The sequence below is a fragment of the Temnothorax longispinosus genome, chromosome 6, assembly GCF_030848805.1.
Source record: "Temnothorax longispinosus isolate EJ_2023e chromosome 6, Tlon_JGU_v1, whole genome shotgun sequence".
Lineage (NCBI taxonomy): Eukaryota > Metazoa > Arthropoda > Insecta > Hymenoptera > Formicidae > Temnothorax > Temnothorax longispinosus.
The window spans coordinates 21694457-21712297 of NC_092363.1; the positions used below are offsets into that span (position 1 = coordinate 21694457).

Here is a 17841-nt window from a genome sequence, read left to right on the forward strand (position 1 = left end):
AATTAGTGCTTTAAAATTAAATTTTGCGGAGTTTTCTTCATTAGAAATTAATCGTCGCTTATCGAACATTTGTTTTATTTTATGGAAGCGCAAAAAGTCAATTTTTTAAAATAAAAATTAGCTTAACTTTTTTCTAAAATGACAGGACAGTTACCGCAAAATTTTATATATGTATATCTTGTTTACGTTCTATTTTCATTTCCATTGTTTTATAATCTTTTTCAGATTAGTCACTAATTAAAATTAAATTGCACAAGGCTAACTGACAGATTTAAGCCATCGCGACATTTCGGCTTATGTTGGATTTTTCTTGTTAGACAATTATTTGCATCAACGGGCATTTACAATGTCCACTTTTTAATGCTTAATCGCAATTTTGACCTGTAATACCGCCATATTTTCTTTCATTTTATTTGTATTGTTGTTAAATTTTTATTTATGAACACTTATCTACAGCTTCAAGCTTTCGTTTTCCGATATAGCCAGTATTACGAGCGTCTCCACTTATAGAACTTGACAAGTGAAATAAAGAACGAAAGAAAATGGTGGTAAATGTCGTGAGTCAATGATCAATTTGGATGAATCGGGCAAAATAAGCGGACTATACAAACTCAATTTGGTTCAAATATAATTAGATAAATGATACCAACTAGACGCACAGCGCAGAGAATGTATCATATGAGACGTAGAAGCGTATTCTTTCTTGATTTATATACAGTTTTATTTGACCTATCGGGACGTATAAGTACAATTTAACTGAAGATACACGTGGAGAAGACTATTGAAGACTTCCTCACAAATATCGATGAATGCTGCGTGAATCTTGCGTCGCCGTGTAAAGAGAACTAATTTTATAACACTACTTTGAAAAGCATAAATAATTTGAACGAATCAATTTACGCTATAATATCATCTCAAAAGCTAATTAGCCTGAAAAATGTTTGCTCATTCTCTCACTCGGGAAACGAAGATTATTCACCTAAGTACGTTTATAAGTATAAATATCGTCTAATTAATTTGCACCTTAAAATTGCTAATTAAAAGTTTGTTAACTGTAAGGTACCTCAATGATATAATAGTGTTTCTCTTACAGAGTGAGTAGTCAATTTCAATAGAGTTATAATTCATAGAAAATCTGAGAAGAGTTCTTGTTTTTACATCATCTAAAAATAAAAAATAATTTTCTCCTAGACCATCCTGTACGACGTTTTATAAATTATTAAATCTCGAGATATATGATAATCAAGAGAAACAAAATATATAAGCGTACACTGACTTCAGAGAACAGCACCCATTGCGATTTGATTGAAATGATATGTGCATGAACAAGTCCGATATTTCGAGGACGATAATAATTACGGCACCAGCGACTAATACGCACCATCCATTTACATTGATATGAAATGTATAATAATATAATCACAATGAGTAATAAACTAATATAACTGCTGTACATGTTATCGATACGAACGATAGCAATAAAAATTATTTTGTTATTCAATATGCATTCGTACTCTTTTGACTGCCTATTCTCTAAAAATATATAATATATCATGGCCAACGAAGGGATAAAGAAGTCTTATGCTTATGTGGAGGAACCATTCTTCAAATATTAAAATAAAACAGCAAGAGATATCACACGGAAAAATATTAAATCTGCTGTTTTTTTTTACATTTTATAGTAGAATTAATAGAATTATCATAATTCTTGTAAGAGAATTCTATAAATATTATACATTAAATAAATAAAAATTTGAAAGAATTGCCTTTCTTCCATATTAGCACGTGTATAAACAAAGTAAGAGAAAATATTTCTACAAATTCTCGACGTTGCTTTTTCCGAAATCAAAAGATATTCAGATGGGAAACGATGAAAATTGAAGAAAATACATAATGCAAGAGAATAGGGAATAGAATAGGGAAAGTTCATTGTTTATCACATATCGATCTATATATTTACAATATTAATTACAACAAATGGAAAATAGGAACGGAAACAATATAAAGAAAGAAAAATAGAAGCAGATATTAGCGTAGAAGTTGTAGCGTTTGAGAAAGAAGTTTAAAATAAAAGATAGTTTAGGGAAGAACAAACTGAGGTGATGAATGAACATATAGGGTAGTGTACATTGACTTACAAGATATTTAGAAATCGAATTACAATCTCATGCATGTGTATATACGAACAATTTATAAAAGTCGAAGATCCTCGATCGAGAAATCTACTTCATTATCGGTTTTTATATTACAGATACGAATAAATAATTCTCAAAAGATTACCTGGATAAAAAATACGTACCGCATCTCTCAAAGTAAATAATGAGAAAAACTCTACTTCTTCGTCTACTACGTAAAATTTAACTCAAATCACGTGTTTTATATGCGTATGTGTTATTATATATTAAAAATATATATATAATTCAACGTTCGTGTAAAAATTCAATTTTCAATTTAATGGGAAAATTTAATTTGACGTAGGATTAAAAGAATTCTTATTTGTCGCTCAAGGCTGCGAGAGGAAAATTAATATTTGACGATTATGAGCACATTTTCAAAGGTAAAGTCAACTAATCTTACGATTCTGTCCGACTATATTTCGCAATTAATCTGCGAAATACGATACGGATTACTGCGCGGGTATTTCTTTCATGATATTTTGCACATACGCGGGTCATTATAATTATTCCCTTGTGAGCGGAGCATTTCGCAAAATGCCGACCGAGCTATACGCTTTTGATCAGAGATGAAATTCAGGGAATCTTTGTCTGTAAATCAACTCGCCTTTGAATTTCCATCCCGCTTCAGCCCGCCCTTCGCTGCTTTATATCAGAACTGCTCCTTCCTCTCGATGTACCTCACCCTCACGATATGACGGTCTCTTTTTTTTTCGTTTTACATCGCGAGAAACGAATTTTTGATTAAAGAGAACCTTCGCGAATGCTGAAGACCTGCTAGAATTAATCTCTGTCGTGTAATCGATCGCTTTAAAAAAGAAACACAAGCCAATATTTTTTGGAGATGAAAAGAACCGTACTGAAAACATTGATCTGTTATACATATAAAACTAAATTTTAGTTTTATGCGCCGCTATGAAAGTTCGAATGTTGTATACATAAAACAGTCACAATAGAAAACAATAACGGAGAAATAAAATATGTATATTTTCGGTTCTATGCAAATTTTGGATTTTTCTTACACCCGCGCGACGCAAGGTATCGAACAAATTGCATAAGATATAAGGAAAGGATTCCTAGAAATTGCATTGACAGTAAACAGGATTTTTCGTTTTTCCACTATAATATTTGGATTTCTTTCCTTAGGTAGATTGCTGATAAAAATCTTATTCATCCACGTATATAAAAAAAGACACGTCGTATAAAGGAGCCGTATAACGGCTGTCAAAGAAGATAAAGAAAAAATTGATTCTACTCGCGCGTCTCTCTTTCTCAATATCGACGGAATTGGAATATTAAATATCTTTTCTATCCATCCATCGAGGAATACGGTACCGGAACTCGCGCTTGGTGCATGTTCCATTTTCCGTAAGGAACGAGAATTTAGTTGCTAATGTAACCTGATTTCGAAGTACTCAGTCCGATATTCTTTCTGATCTTATCCGCAGCTTTGCAATCGCGACTTTCCTCAGTTTCCTCTTCATAATGTGAGGATTTCGCTTTATTTTTACGTCATAAAAAATGACGTTTGATAAGAAAATTTTTAAATATTGAAATTGAACAACAAAAGTAGATCAAATATTTTAATATGTGCGAGATGCACGATAGCGCATTTAAAAACTGCAGAAAGTATGAAAATTCGCAAATTAATTTTGAATCGCTAATAGTATAAAATAGAATAAAGTGACATTAATTGTTTTAAGATTGAGAACACTATTTTCACTTATTCAATAAAAAATAAAAAATATTTATATGTTAGTCTCGAACATAATAAGTACTTTTGTTACCATAGTTATGTTGTCATTCAAATTATAATATAATATTCTAAAAATTTTACTATACAACTTGATTGTATATAAGTAAAATAATAAAAAAAAAAAAATATATATATATATTATTTTATCTTTTTTTATTTAGTATATTAGTACCTTATTTGTATGACAAGCACTAACTTTGGAGTTGAGTGTATTCGACGTAGAAGCACTTGACCAATTTTTGCATCTCTTGACCGAGATAGTATCGTCAGATAGTATCCAGGGATTAATACATTTGAGTACATATATATTTTTTTCCTCGCGATTGCATTTGATAGCCATCCATTAGAGCATCAGTCTCGAAAAATCACAAACGTTTCATTCGCAGAACGCCGCTTGGAAAGAGACATTTAGTATCGCAACTGTAACGTCAATTTAATTTCGCAGCCATTCAATATTCCCTTTTTCGTACGATTGTTCAGCCGTTCGGCGTATTAGTTTCTAGGGTATCGATGCGCGATAAAAGTACGGAGCGACGTCGATCAAGTAGTTATTTAAGATTTTTGTCAAGTGTTAATTAAATTCATCGAATTCGTATCTTAAAAATCTTATAGATAAAAACTGATAATGACAATTTATTGAATAATTTGACTGCGCTGCAATATGTATCTTTGTATGATCTTTGACCAACAATATGACGAAATCCGTGGAGCATATCGGATAACATACGAACTTTCAAAACTGTTCGCGCTTTATTTATAATCGGCATGTATTATTCGAGCCGAAGTAACAATATATCGATTGTAATTCGATTTCTGGCTTGTCGTGCACAGTTAACTTCTGATTTGTGGCCTACAACTTTCGACGGAACATGATTGGATTCGCCGCGTTGATATAAATCGTAAATCCTAGAAACGAATTTTCGCAGCGGCGGAATTCTTGATGGTGAAAACTTCCGACTCGATAACTCGTTGACGATCGTTCCCCGATAAAGAAAAATCGCCCCGTCAACTCGCCGCGAAGCTCCCGGCTTTCTCGTCGAGTTTACTGCTTATCCCCGCAATTGAAATTTTTACCAAGCACGCGCGATCACCTCTAAGCTCGCAATAGAATAGCATCCGCCGGGTTTTTTTTTTCATCGATATTCCAAGCAAAACGGTGGTATCTAAAAATTGTTCAAAAAATATCGAGTCATTCAACGGCGCGACGGTTCTTATCGCCATCGAATTGGCTGAGCGTTACGGGCATTTATTAAACTTACAAACACTTGCGGACCGCGCAGTTTTTAATTATCATAGTTAACAACGTTTTGAGCAAGTTTCGTGTCGAAAATTTGATATACTGTACTTTCGAGGCCGAGTGTGAATTATGAACGTACGAACGATACTCGTGGCACAATGATTCTTTCTCTTTTAACAAAATATTAAAAATTACACTAAATTTTTGTATATTACATGCATATGTTTGTATATTTATAACATATCTTTAAATACGGTAATTAAAATATCCTCCTTCATTGATCACTATATATGGAAATATTTTCACAAAATTTCGTACGTTGTAACATATTTTATATTAAAAATAATAGAAGCTACGTATTTGCAATTAAATTAAATAATATATATCCAACGTACGCATTACCTCGAACAAGAAGAAATGGTATTACTCGCTAAAGTAAATTACTAAGCACACGGTCATTGTCGTTGATCTTAATAAAGCCCGAGGTTTAATGTGCATCCAAAATCCACACGCAGCTTCGTGTACCCCATCCCCAACTGTTTACATAGGCAGCCGGAGAACCTCCCTATAGCTCCCCTAGTTCGGCAGTGCTGATAGCTCACCGAATATCCTATCTCCTTGGAGGGACGCAGAGTGCTTATGAAGCGTGGAGAAAGGTTCAGAAACGGAACGTAAGGGAAAGCTGGCAGACAGGAAAATGTTAAGGATGTTGGAAAACAAAAGGGGTGTTGACCGATAGACGAGAAGATAAAGACATAGAGAAAAAGAGATAGAGAGGAAGAGAAAGATCGTGTGTTTTCATGCATTTGAGCGAGCAAAAGAAAGAAAGAGAGAGACAGAAAGGAGGGGGGGGGAAGAGAAGAGAAAGAGAGACAGAGATAGGGCAAAGGGGAAGAAGAAAAAGAAGGCGAGAGAAAAACTGTTCCCTCCCTTCCCCCCTGGAACACGTCGGAGCCAAAATCCGTCGATCAAAATCGACGACGTTGGCTGAAGTTAACTGCAGCTCCATCGGATGTATGTACTATAAGTTACGCGAGGCAATTTTTCCAGGAGAGACAGGGCACGAGACCGGACGAGTCGAGTCTCGTTAATGGCAGTTGGCTCCCTGTTATTATTTTTTTTGTCTCGTACAAAAAGTTCACGTGGAAAATTACACATGTGAATATAGGACGCTGTCACGTATGGCCGGCCTCGACTGAAACGCTGAGCAGAATCGAGCACAAGGTAGATTGCGTTACAATCGATTGCTGAAATCTTTCTTCGATTCTTCAATTTGAATTAAAAAAAAAAGCTCGAAAGAAGATTTATTTGATTTCTGGAAGAAAATTTAATTGATACAGTTGCATGGCACATGAATCATCGTAAAACTGAAAGGATACAACTCAGTGTTTCTTTGTATTAATTAAATAGAACATAAACTCAATTAGCCGTCTTTGCTAACGTTAAATACGGCGTCAGTTAAAAATGGCGAATATGAATTTAAGATTCATTATGACGGCCTTGCGACTGCTTTCGTGTAAAAGTCAAGCAGAATTCCAGAATACATTTATCAGAACATTGGTTGTTTACCCATTTCTGCTTCGTTCAACGTGGCGGAAGAGGATGCCACGGGATCGCAGTGCCATTACTCTTGAAACTCCTAAGATCGTACGTAACTTTGCGAGGTATAATAAATACGCTTTGCATATATTTACAAGCACGTCCATAGAATTACACGGCTGTGACTGCGGCAATTTTATGGAGACGGAAAGATTTGGAAAAGTGACAAACTCTCGATTTCCGATATTAAAATATTAAATCTTAAATATTATTTTTTTTTTTATTTATTAGTTGTGTGTGTGTGTGTGTGTGGATTATGATAAATTTATTTTTTATTTTACTTTTTTCATTACCAGAAAAGTTCACTTTGCACTACTTTAGGGAAAAACTCGCGGCGGAAGATAACGTATAAGAAACGACGCTAATGGGTCGTGCAAAAAAATCACATTTTCTCATGTCTATCGAGAAATTTGCAATGTTGAATTTACCTCGAGATTTTATGTCAACAATTTATATGAAACTTTCCGCAAACTTCTGCTGTCCAATACATAGTTCCGTTAAAGTTTCTTGTCGAACAAAACTTATATTTTTTTTAAACATGAAAAAATCGGAAAAGAAAAAAGGAGAAACATAATCCTTTCAATGGCCCAAATGGGCGATCTATGTCGAATTCCTTAAAAAACAAGCGCTTTTAATGAGAAATCGAGAGTTCATCCGATTCATCGTGCAATCGGTAACAGAACCGTGCATTTCCTGCCTCGTAAACATCTAGTTTCCGTCCCATCCTCGTCGCAACGCGAACTTCGATCAGTCGAAGCCACCCCTCACGAATAGAGTGTTGTCATGGCGCAAGCGTCCGCGGACGTTTCGTGTCGATTACGAGAGGACTCGCTTCCTTGCACGACACAAACAAATTAGGCCAAAGCCAACCCTAACGGCGCGTGTTAGCGAGAAAATCGCATTTCCCTGATCACGAGGAACGCTCTAACCGAGCCACGAAGTTCTCAGACTCGATGTGTTCATCATCGAACACACATCATTCGTTTCTCTTCCAAGAAGAGAAGGACAGACGATAATTCAGCATTGGACAGTCCTTTGGATCTCTTCTCGAGACAATTAGCACCGGGAAAGGAGGCCACGGAGTCCTCCCCTTCTTTCCCTTCCCCCCTTCCGATTTCTACGCGCGACACCACTCTCCATCACAAGTATATTAAAATTTCACGGATCACAAGCGCGCGTCAGGCACACGTCGTCGAAATCCGCGCGGCCGTCCCGCGCGCGGCAATCCCGGTGACCCGGAGTCACAGAATCGGGCCGCGAGCCGTCGCGGGACCAAACGCGATCCGTTGTCATCATGTACACCTGCGCGCATCCGACGCGCGATGTATCGCCGTCGGGATAGCGCGTCGCGTCGTCGTGTCGCCGGCCCACGACGTCGCCGTCGTCATCGGGACGACGCTCGCTGCCGCGATCAGCGGCCGATTCGCCTCCGTGCCCAACTCGCTCCGACTGTTCGTCGAGGCAGGCCAGCTGGTGATCAACTCCCGCCAGCCGGGCACGCCGGTCAGATAGGCTAGAAGGAGTAGTATGAGGCACCCACCTAGGCACCCGCTGCCCCCGGCTTCGAAGGCGGCACAGCCACTCGTCTGGTTCTCCGTCGTCGGCCTCTGCACCTCCGGGTGTGAGACCCGGTCCATCTGCCGGCTACCCGTCCACGGATCGCCCTCGGTATCCACGGCGTTGTGCCCGAGATCCGAAGGCGCGTTGTTCACTTCCTCGTGGACCACTGGCGGCAGCGGCTTGTCCTTGTCCAGCTGGTCGTCCACTTCCACTGACGTGTCCGTGCCGAAGAACACAAGCTTCCACTCCTCCAGAGTGTCTAAAACAACAGCGCCAGCTACATTAGCGCGATTCGAGTGATACACTGAGCAAAAAAGTTGTTAACTTGACTAAATATTTTCAATTAATTATTTTTTTAATTGAAATGTTTAAGTATTTGAGTCAAGTTACGTCACGTTAGATTTAATATGTCGTATTTAATTAAAATACATAAATATTTCAATTAAAAAAATAATAATTAGTTGAAAATATTTAGGCAAGTTCAAAACTTTTTTTCTCAGTGTAATGATAAGTAGCTATTTCATATCGAGTGATTGTATGAAATACTTTACAAAAAGCGATTCATAGATCTTGAAAATATTAGAGACAGAAAAAAAGTTGCAGAAAAAACTGTAGCATTTATAAAATGAAAAGAAAAGAAAATTGAAATAATTGTCGAAGCTATTTCTCCGTAACATTCTTCTATTTAAGGTGATCCTAAAGCCGTGATCCTAGCCGGTTTTTTTCGGTTTTTTTCTTAGCACTAATCTTTTAATTGGCTTTATAGAAATGCAAAATTCTTGTCTAGAATTAAAGTACGCATCAAAATCTAGGTCATGGTGGTCGAATTTATATCGAAAACGAAAAAAAATTAATATTTTTTGTTATACATGACGACCACCACATATAAATTCGACCACCATGACCTAGATTTTGATGCGTACTTTAATTCTAGACAAGAATTTTGCATTTCTATAAAGTCAATTAAAAGATTAGTGCTAAGAAAAAAACCGAAAAAAACCGGCTAGAATCACGGGTTTAGGATCACCTTAATATCTGAAATTTCTTCTGCCTCCAGTACTCTTGAAATAATTATAATTTTTGACAAACGTGTAACATATGCGATAAGATTCAAATATAAAAAGTGCAAACGTGCCAAAATTTTATGTTTACTCCTTAAGCAAGGAATGGATTGAAAATAACGTATTTGTCCTGTAGCAATTACGCAATAATAACTACCTACTGTTATTTTTACATTAAATACATACATGCATACACGATTGCAATCAACTCTATAGTAGATTTTACGTGATATACGTACCGTGGATTCCTGAGAATATAAACGCAAGCTTGCAGAGCCCCGCAGCGCCATTTTCATAAGCGAGGTTCTGATAGAATGGAGTTCAAATTATCTCCGTATAATATAAAAATATCAATAATATCGTATGTATAATATTGCGCGCCAAAATCTGTGTGTATTTTTCAAATCTTATGAAACATTCGTATTTTAAATCGTCGCGGAGCAGCAAAGTCATAATTATTGGACATATTTATTATCGATTTCTTTCATCTGCCTATCGAAAGTGCTTTTCACTTTCTCAGAAATTACTCCGCGACCTTGCCCGCAAATATCACGTAAGACATTGTATTTCGTAGAGAGGTGAAGGTAGTAAAATGGAAGGTTTCATGAGGTAGACGAGACGCGAGCGAGACAGTGGAAGGGGCGGCGGAGACGTCGACGGCGCCGTCCGGGAAATTAATAAAGCGTCGCGATGCCGTGGGGAAAATTTCGTCCTAAGCTCACTCGCGGGAACAATGTCTGCGATGGAGGAAAGCGCGCGCGCGCGCGGAGAAGGAAAGGTTCCAGTCTTGATTAAATTAGAGTTAAAAATAACCGAGTAATCAGCGACGACTCTTCGCGCGCATTTACTCAGTGAAATGTGTACGTCGGAATTAAATGCAAAGTGTTCTGCAACGAGAGAATAGTAAAAACTCGTAGACGATTATCGTTTCTTACCCGAGGTAAGATACATCTGCGAGGTTTCCTTGCGCCGCGGGCAAGGAACCTTCCATTTAGCTAGCTTCTCCAAGACGGAGGCGCTATGCTAAATGGAAGCTAATTTTATATATCGTGTCTTCTCAGCCAGCCATTAACAGCTCGGGAGGATTATTTGATATTCTCTCTCAACCACTGGTTTAAACCGTGCCACAATAATCAAGATTTGCATATTAATTAAGAAATGAATTTAAAGAATTGATTAAAAGTAAAAACATTGTGCTATCGTTATCAGTGATAAGCATACATTTTTTAATTTTAATATTGCTCAAAATATTTCATTGTTTCCTACTCCGTTTACGATGAAATGTTCCTTTTTACGTCTTAAAGAAGGAACATTTAATCGTAAACAGAGTAGGAAACAATGAAATATTTCGAGCAATATTAAAATTAAAAAATTTATGCTTATCACTGATAACGAAACACAATGTTTTTACTTTTCTAGAAAAGTTAATTTTAAATGTTATATGAATTCGTATTTTGTTTAGATAGACACAGAACACAGAAAAGTTAAAATATATACAGGTTCGAACATATACCAGGTTCGAACGAAATCAGTCTCACGGGAAAAGCTAAATTTCAGGCTGGATTTTATAGGTGGAGAGTAGTGACGGGAGACCAGAAATCAAAGTGGTGGAAAAGCGGATCCAATTTGTCGCGACGGGACTACTCTCGCGTGTCCTCTTTTGGCCGGCATCCGTAAACTGTGCCGGTTGCCAGTTGTAATAAAGTCATCGTTAAAATGTTGCTGTACGAGCGCGCGACATGGCTGGTAAAGTGACAGGCGTCGCGACGCTCGGACAACTTCTTTTATCAAAAGTATCGAGAGAGGAAATAACTTGCGACCGAGGGTTGAGGGAAATGAATGGGAGGATGACGCAAGAGAAGGGTAAAAGGGGAGCGTAAAAATGTCAAAAATTGATCGGGACAACGTGGCGGGCTATTCGTAAGACAATGGGAATGTAAGGGCATTGTGCTCGACGGGTCGTTAGCGCGCACTATTGGAGAAGCGAATTTCGATAATAATGCCTTAAGAGCGGGAACCATTTTGCGGGGTAAGCGGGCGAAAAAATTTCCAATCATGGCGGAAATTATTTAGTAGCGATGATAGACGAGAGAGAGAGAGAGAGAGAGGAGCCGCCCGGTCTCTCCACCATGATGGGGTGGTTCGTTTCGCTCTCATCGGCTTTTCCATTTCACGGTACGCATTAGCGGTTTTCAGTACCGTTCGCGTCGTCGCGTTTCACTGAATTTTGAGCGATTTGCGGTTACATGGTGATCTAGAATTCGAGAATTCGGAAAGGAGATAACAAGCGCAATCATGAACATCATTTGCGAGATTCGCGGATCATTTGCGAGATTTACGTTGCTATTTTGAGGGAAATTACTTTCAAATTCTAATATCACATGGTTCGAATTAAGATATGTAACAATGTCAGGATTATACTATAAAACAAAATAAAATAGAAAAGATGAAATATCACTTGTATATTTTATCGTATCTTTCTAAATTATTATTTAATGACAAGTCAAAAGACAAAAATGTTAAGTTAAAAGTTAAATATCTAAGAGTATAATAATTTTTAAATCGTATTTTAGACAGAAAGTGAAATGAAAGTGGAAACACAATTTTCTCATTGTCAAAGACAATGGTCCGCGTCCCGTGTATAAGGATAATAGAGTACAAGGCGATACATGTCGGCAATACATTAGATAGCCGGCGCATATAGATGCGTGTTCGAGGCTATATATGAGACTCATCGATAACCAAGTCATTGAAAGTTTTGATTGAAAGGCCATAGCGCGCGTTACCGGCCTCGATAAGTTTCCCTATTATCGACCTGCCGTTCACGCAAGAGGCTTCGATTGTAACAACAGGAAGAAGCGACGCAGGAAGTGTCAACATGACGAAAAACCCGACGTTTGACATAAAGACGAAACTATGCTAAATATTTAAGTGCGCGCTACTTACACTTAAGAGGAAACTCTCCGGAAGTTTGGCGGACGCGAGTTTGACGGCGAATAGCTCATGGTTAAAGAAGGAGAGACACATTTTATAAATTTATATAAATATACATATATAGTGTGCCAAATAATTTTCTTAAATAATTTACAGTAGTCACAAAGAAAACTGATAGTTCTTTCATCAGCGCGTGAAAACCATCGGGTGCAATAATATAGACAAAATTTGTTTAAATTAAGAATGATATTTGTATAAATTTCTATTCGTGCGTATTAATCATGCAAATATATAATTTACTCAACGAAACTTCACTTACGGCAATTTTCTAGCTACGTCCGTCTAGCTACGAAAGCTAAAGATATCAGCGCTTTATACGAAATACCTTGTACGATATTTCTTATAAAGTGTTCCGACAAAAAAATGTCACAGCAAAACAAAGTTTCTGCAGAAAACATTGAGAACTCTCGTTTTTAGTTCGAGAGGAGATACGCGAAGAAGTTTCATCATACTTAGTAGAAAAATACGTAAGGATCATTTCACGTGAAACATTCTAAACTCACATAAAAAAAAAGAAACGTGAATAATGCGAAATAAGCTTGTCTACAGTGCTGCGTATTAATAGCCATGGGATAATATATCCATGTACAAACAAAAGTAACGGTGTGGTCGCAATCAGCTAACACAAAAGAGAAAATACGAAAACCAAATTCCAGCGGATTCGTTTAATCTTCGGGGCTTTGCGCGCGATACATCTCTACTTTCCACGCTTCGCGTGCGGGTGTGCGGGCGGATGCGTGGAAGCGAATGGGAAACGATCGGAAGCTGTGAAACGACCTTCTTTGTTGTCCCGCGGTATAAAATACCGCTGTTGAGAACAATAGTGCAGATAGATTGGCCTTATTAGTCATCGCGATTATCCGTGCGCGCGACACTAAATTTTTCGTAGATATGTTTAATCAACTGTGGTGCAGATTTTTTTTATCGCGATTATGTAAATACTGATATTTAATTTTTTTATTCGAATTTTTTATCAAATATATGTAAACTTACGTTATTTCAAAATAACAAAATTAAAAATCTCTTAACTATATAAATTATATGTAGTCACGAGAAGTGACTCGTATCTTATTGTATTTGCAATTATAGATTTTAGTTCATTATTTAATTTAATTCAGTTAAGACTAAACTCTGTAGGAACCTAATTTAAAGTGAGCAATGATATTTTTTCGCAAACATAACAGCTTCCGATTGTCGCCATTAAACAACCGACACATCTCGCCGAGACTCTCATTTGTTTAGGTACCCTTGTCCAGTTGCAGGTTTCTTGGGTCGAATTGTTCGTCCTGCAGCAGGTCGAGTCCTTTGGCCCTCGTGGCGTGTTGACCGGCGCCGCGAGCCCCACCGTAAACCGGATAGAGCTGTTGGATCTTGGGATATTGCTGAAATACCGCCGGGACCTTGTTAGTGGCCGCCTTTGCCGGCGGCTCCAACAAGATCAGTCCCCTCTGAAGGGACGAGGCGGTAACCACGTCGATGATCTTCTGTGTAATAATCTGTTTGCTTGTGGTTTTCGTCGTCGTAACGATCTGGGACACGGTGCTGGTAACTGGGCTGGGCGTACTTCTACCACGTGGCCGCGACGTGATCAAACGCACGTCACCGGCCACGTTGTTGGGCCCCCTGTTCATCCCGGTGAGACCTCGAAGAGTTTGAACGGTGGGCTTGGGTCGATTAGCCGACTTGCCGTTCTTGTGCTGGCCGCGGGGCTTGCCTTTCCGCTGGGACTGAATCTGCGCGTTCACCACGTAGGGCGGGCTCAGACTGCCGGACTTGTCGGACTTGTGCTGCGTCTGCTTGCCCTTCGTCAGGGTGTTCTGGCTCTTCGGGACGGTCTCGCGCGGCTTGACGAACGGCCGTCTGGGTATACTCATGCCGGCCGGATTGTAAAGGGCGTACTCGGTCCGGTCGGGCAGCGTCGCGGTGCCGTAGAAGATCAGCGCCCACTCGTGCAGTGTAGCGCGTCCTGTGATCCGGTATGCGTCCGTGAAATGCAGCGGAAAGAAAGCGGACGTCATGGTTAAAGAGAGATAGGAATGTAATCCAGTGCTTACTGGCGTGTCGAATGACGCGATACATAAACGAAATAGTACGTCGAAAATTATACGGGGTTACAAGATTAAACATTGGTCAGAAGTTCGTCGTCGGTTAAATGTCGGTAGTTCGATGGAGCTGTAATGCGCGTTATCCTCAGCGGTCGCCGTTAACGGAAATTAACAAGAACGTCTCAGAATTAACGAGAGTATCCTTCGTAGAGGTCCCCGTCGCAACGGCGCATAAGCACGTCGCATTCAGAAACTACAAGACACGTCCACGGAATATTTGTGGCGGTGTATTAACACCGAGATGGTTTAACAGTGTCTCGAATATTCCCACGACCCTCCTCTCGCCTCTGGAACGCAATTCGAGACAATGGATGTGGATGCGCGCTCTATAGCAATATAGGTCGGCGGTGCATAAGCGCATAAGAGGAAGTTTACGTAGCCATCGACCTTGATGAGCCGACACGGAAGCAGTTCGAAGTGGCTTTAACGCTTGCACCTTACCCGGTTAGATCGGCCGCGTTCGTCGCCGCGCGGCGAAATGTCTCCCTGCTATTTGCCGCTAAGGGCGGCGAACAGCATACAGAGCTCGAAGCCGGCAATTATCCGCCTTGCGCGGATAATGCAGCTTCTTAGGCGATCGCGCACAAATGGGTCTTATGTAAGAGCTTTCTCGGTCGCGTCCCAGACGGGGGAGAGAGGGCTGCGAGAATGCGGTGGAATCTCGAAGGATCTCGCGGAGTTGAACACCAACTCGGTATCGGATCGCAGGATGCGCATGCAATGCTAGACATGTCTAAGCCATTCCGCCCGGATATCACGCGTATGAATCGGTTAATCCTTTGTCGATACGATTTACAATAGTTCGAGGAGCGATCAAGATTGTGAGAATATCACGGATAATTCTAGCGTTTTTTTTTTAATTTCTTATACAATATTTCTTTCGATGTAAGTCAGAAATAGATGTTAATATCTAGCGAATTTCTTGCGGGGATCTTCGACTGGAAGATGCAACTGACAGGGAACTTGGTAACCGTGACCTTACGAAGACGCTACTGAGGCGCTTAGAAACTATTGTTGCGGCGAACAACGTAGAATTCTATTTGAAATTTAAATCAACCGCAGAGCATCTCTCGAATGCGAGAGTTAATGCCGGCATAATCTACAAAGTGCTTTGTTCTTGACGTTTGAATCTAAGATTTCGCATAATGGTCTTTTATAAATGTCAGTTGATTGTATGTCGTATGTTCCATATAATGATTGAAAAAAATCTTATCCTTTAAAGAAACTTTAAAAAAAGTTCGATGAGAATTTTATATCGTTGAGAATATTAAAATGTTCTTGAAACATTTATCAATTAATTTGATTGGTTATTTTAACAAATATATTAATTATTAAAATTAATTTTTTTATGTACAAGAATCGTGATCTGACGTTCTTATATCGTAAATAGATAATTTTCTTAATTGCATTGAAAGATTTTGTAAATCTAACTAATTTAAAAAGAGACTTCTAAATTTTGATATAAATGAGAGAAATTATTATCAGGATGACGAATACGATTTTTCTAATGATATAAATAATTTTAATTAATATTTGTTTTCAGAATTATTTCCAGCTAAATAATTCTTTGACAATTCGGTTTTAACATAAATTTTTTTTATTAAGCGATCTGATAGATTATGGCATACTTTCTTTGTAAACTTTTTGAATGTTTGCAATATCTTCAAAATTGAAGAAAATATAGTACACGAAAATGTGCTGTGACGTCATATCTTATATGCGAAATCTTTTGAAGTTGCTGTCATCAAAGAAACTTTAGCAAGCTATAACTTTCTCAAATTTAGGTTTTTTTTTTAATTCAAAATGTACTAAAAATCGGATTAGATTCTCTACATTAATTATGGATACCGCTTAATAAAAAAAAATGTTAAAACCGAATTGAGCAGATTAGTTTCAGCAATAAATAATTTTAATTAGTTTAGTCTGTATAATTGACAGTTAGTTATTAGCAATGAAAATCATGGCATATTAAAGATATAAGTCTTAATTAGTGTTGCGTAATTCCCTCATCACTATTAATTAAGCATTCTTTAATGATTATGCGAGAACGCGAAATACGAGAAGATGCGATTGACTTACCGAGGTATCGACCCTCATTGTGAATTTCTAATTTCCAGGTGCCGTGCGGCCTCTCTCCCCATGTATGCACAGACATGAATGGCCATTGGCTAAAACCGGCCTTCGAAATATCGTGCGGCCTTTTAGCGAGGAGAGTGCTCTTTGTACCCTGAGGAGACGTTAGCTGTATCTGAAGATCTCCTCGTCTCGCTGCCATCAGCGATACCTTCGCCTATGACAAGCGTACCATTGTGTCTTTATCATCAATTATACGTGCATGTATTTTTCATTATCAACATTTATGATTTACTACACAGATCTTTATGCAAATAAACTGAAACTTGACAAATTTTCAAATTGGTGTCAAAATATTTTATTTTTTTTAACAATAGTTTATTAACAATAATTTATTAACTTCACATATACACCTAATTCTGCTAGTTAGCTCGTCTAAAAAGAAAAGAATAAATCAGACGTGTAGATTTTACGAAGTAATTTTGCGCCGTGTAACTAATAATTTTATAAGAGTAATTAACTTAATTCATTTACTTTCTTTAACAGATCTGCACCGGATCTAGTAATTACGTTTCGCCGGCAGATGCAGTCATTAATATACTTTAAGTTAATTTGGCGAGAATTAAATAACTATTTAGCATGAGTTACAGTTTGCTCTTAGTTTTCTATAGGCGGTATAAAACGGTGACAAACAAATTAGTTTATTCAAACGAGAAGTAAATAAAATTCTGCCACTTTCAGCTTCAGCCGGCGAAACATTTTCGTCCTCGAAATAAATTCGTCCGAGTTTGCGTTTCTCGTAGTCAACACGAAATCCGCTAATTAGCCGATGTCATTTGCGAATGACATGCTCAGCTTACCTGAACGTGCTCGAGGAAATTAACACCGCTGCACTCCTTGACATGTAAGTCGAGGACCAATTGGCTCTTTGGCGGTATTGTCCTAGAAAGTAGACGAAATTCGGGTCAAGTGTCAAGCGCATACAATTTTTCGCAGGTATTTTTTTAAGTGGATACATCCTTTTGTCGTTTAAATCCCCGGCAATTCGGTCAATTGCGCATTATTTGTTAAATACTTTTATACCCTTCGAACTGTAGGTACTACTTCTCGATATCAAGTTAACTTGATATTTTTATATTTAAGATCTAATTATTTTATTTTACAATTTTTATGAAAATAGTAATCCTTTAGATGTTAGCATATTAGTATAAGATAAAAATCTTTTTAGTGTTGATATATTAATATATAAAATAAGTGAAACACACACACTGATAACAATTTT

At 38.0% G+C, this 17841-nt stretch overlaps 1 protein-coding gene across 4 annotated transcripts in view; it reads right to left on the reverse strand.

Annotated features, from left to right (window-relative positions):
- Positions 1-17841, reverse strand: part of LOC139814096 (furin-like protease 1) — a 226583-nt gene that overhangs the window by 11045 nt on the left and 197697 nt on the right. For 3 of the 4 annotated variants that reach the window (XM_071780088.1, XM_071780086.1, XM_071780087.1), the window contains exons 9-12: positions 17420-17501; positions 16566-16776; positions 13628-14347; positions 8307-8585 (exon numbers count right to left, since the gene is read on the reverse strand). In XM_071780088.1, the coding sequence (XP_071636189.1) occupies positions 8307-8585; positions 13628-14347; positions 16566-16776; positions 17420-17501 (1292 nt within the window). The remainder of the gene's footprint in view (positions 1-8306; positions 8586-13627; positions 14348-16565; positions 16777-17419; positions 17502-17841) is intronic. The other variant, XM_071780089.1, reaches the window with a different exon arrangement.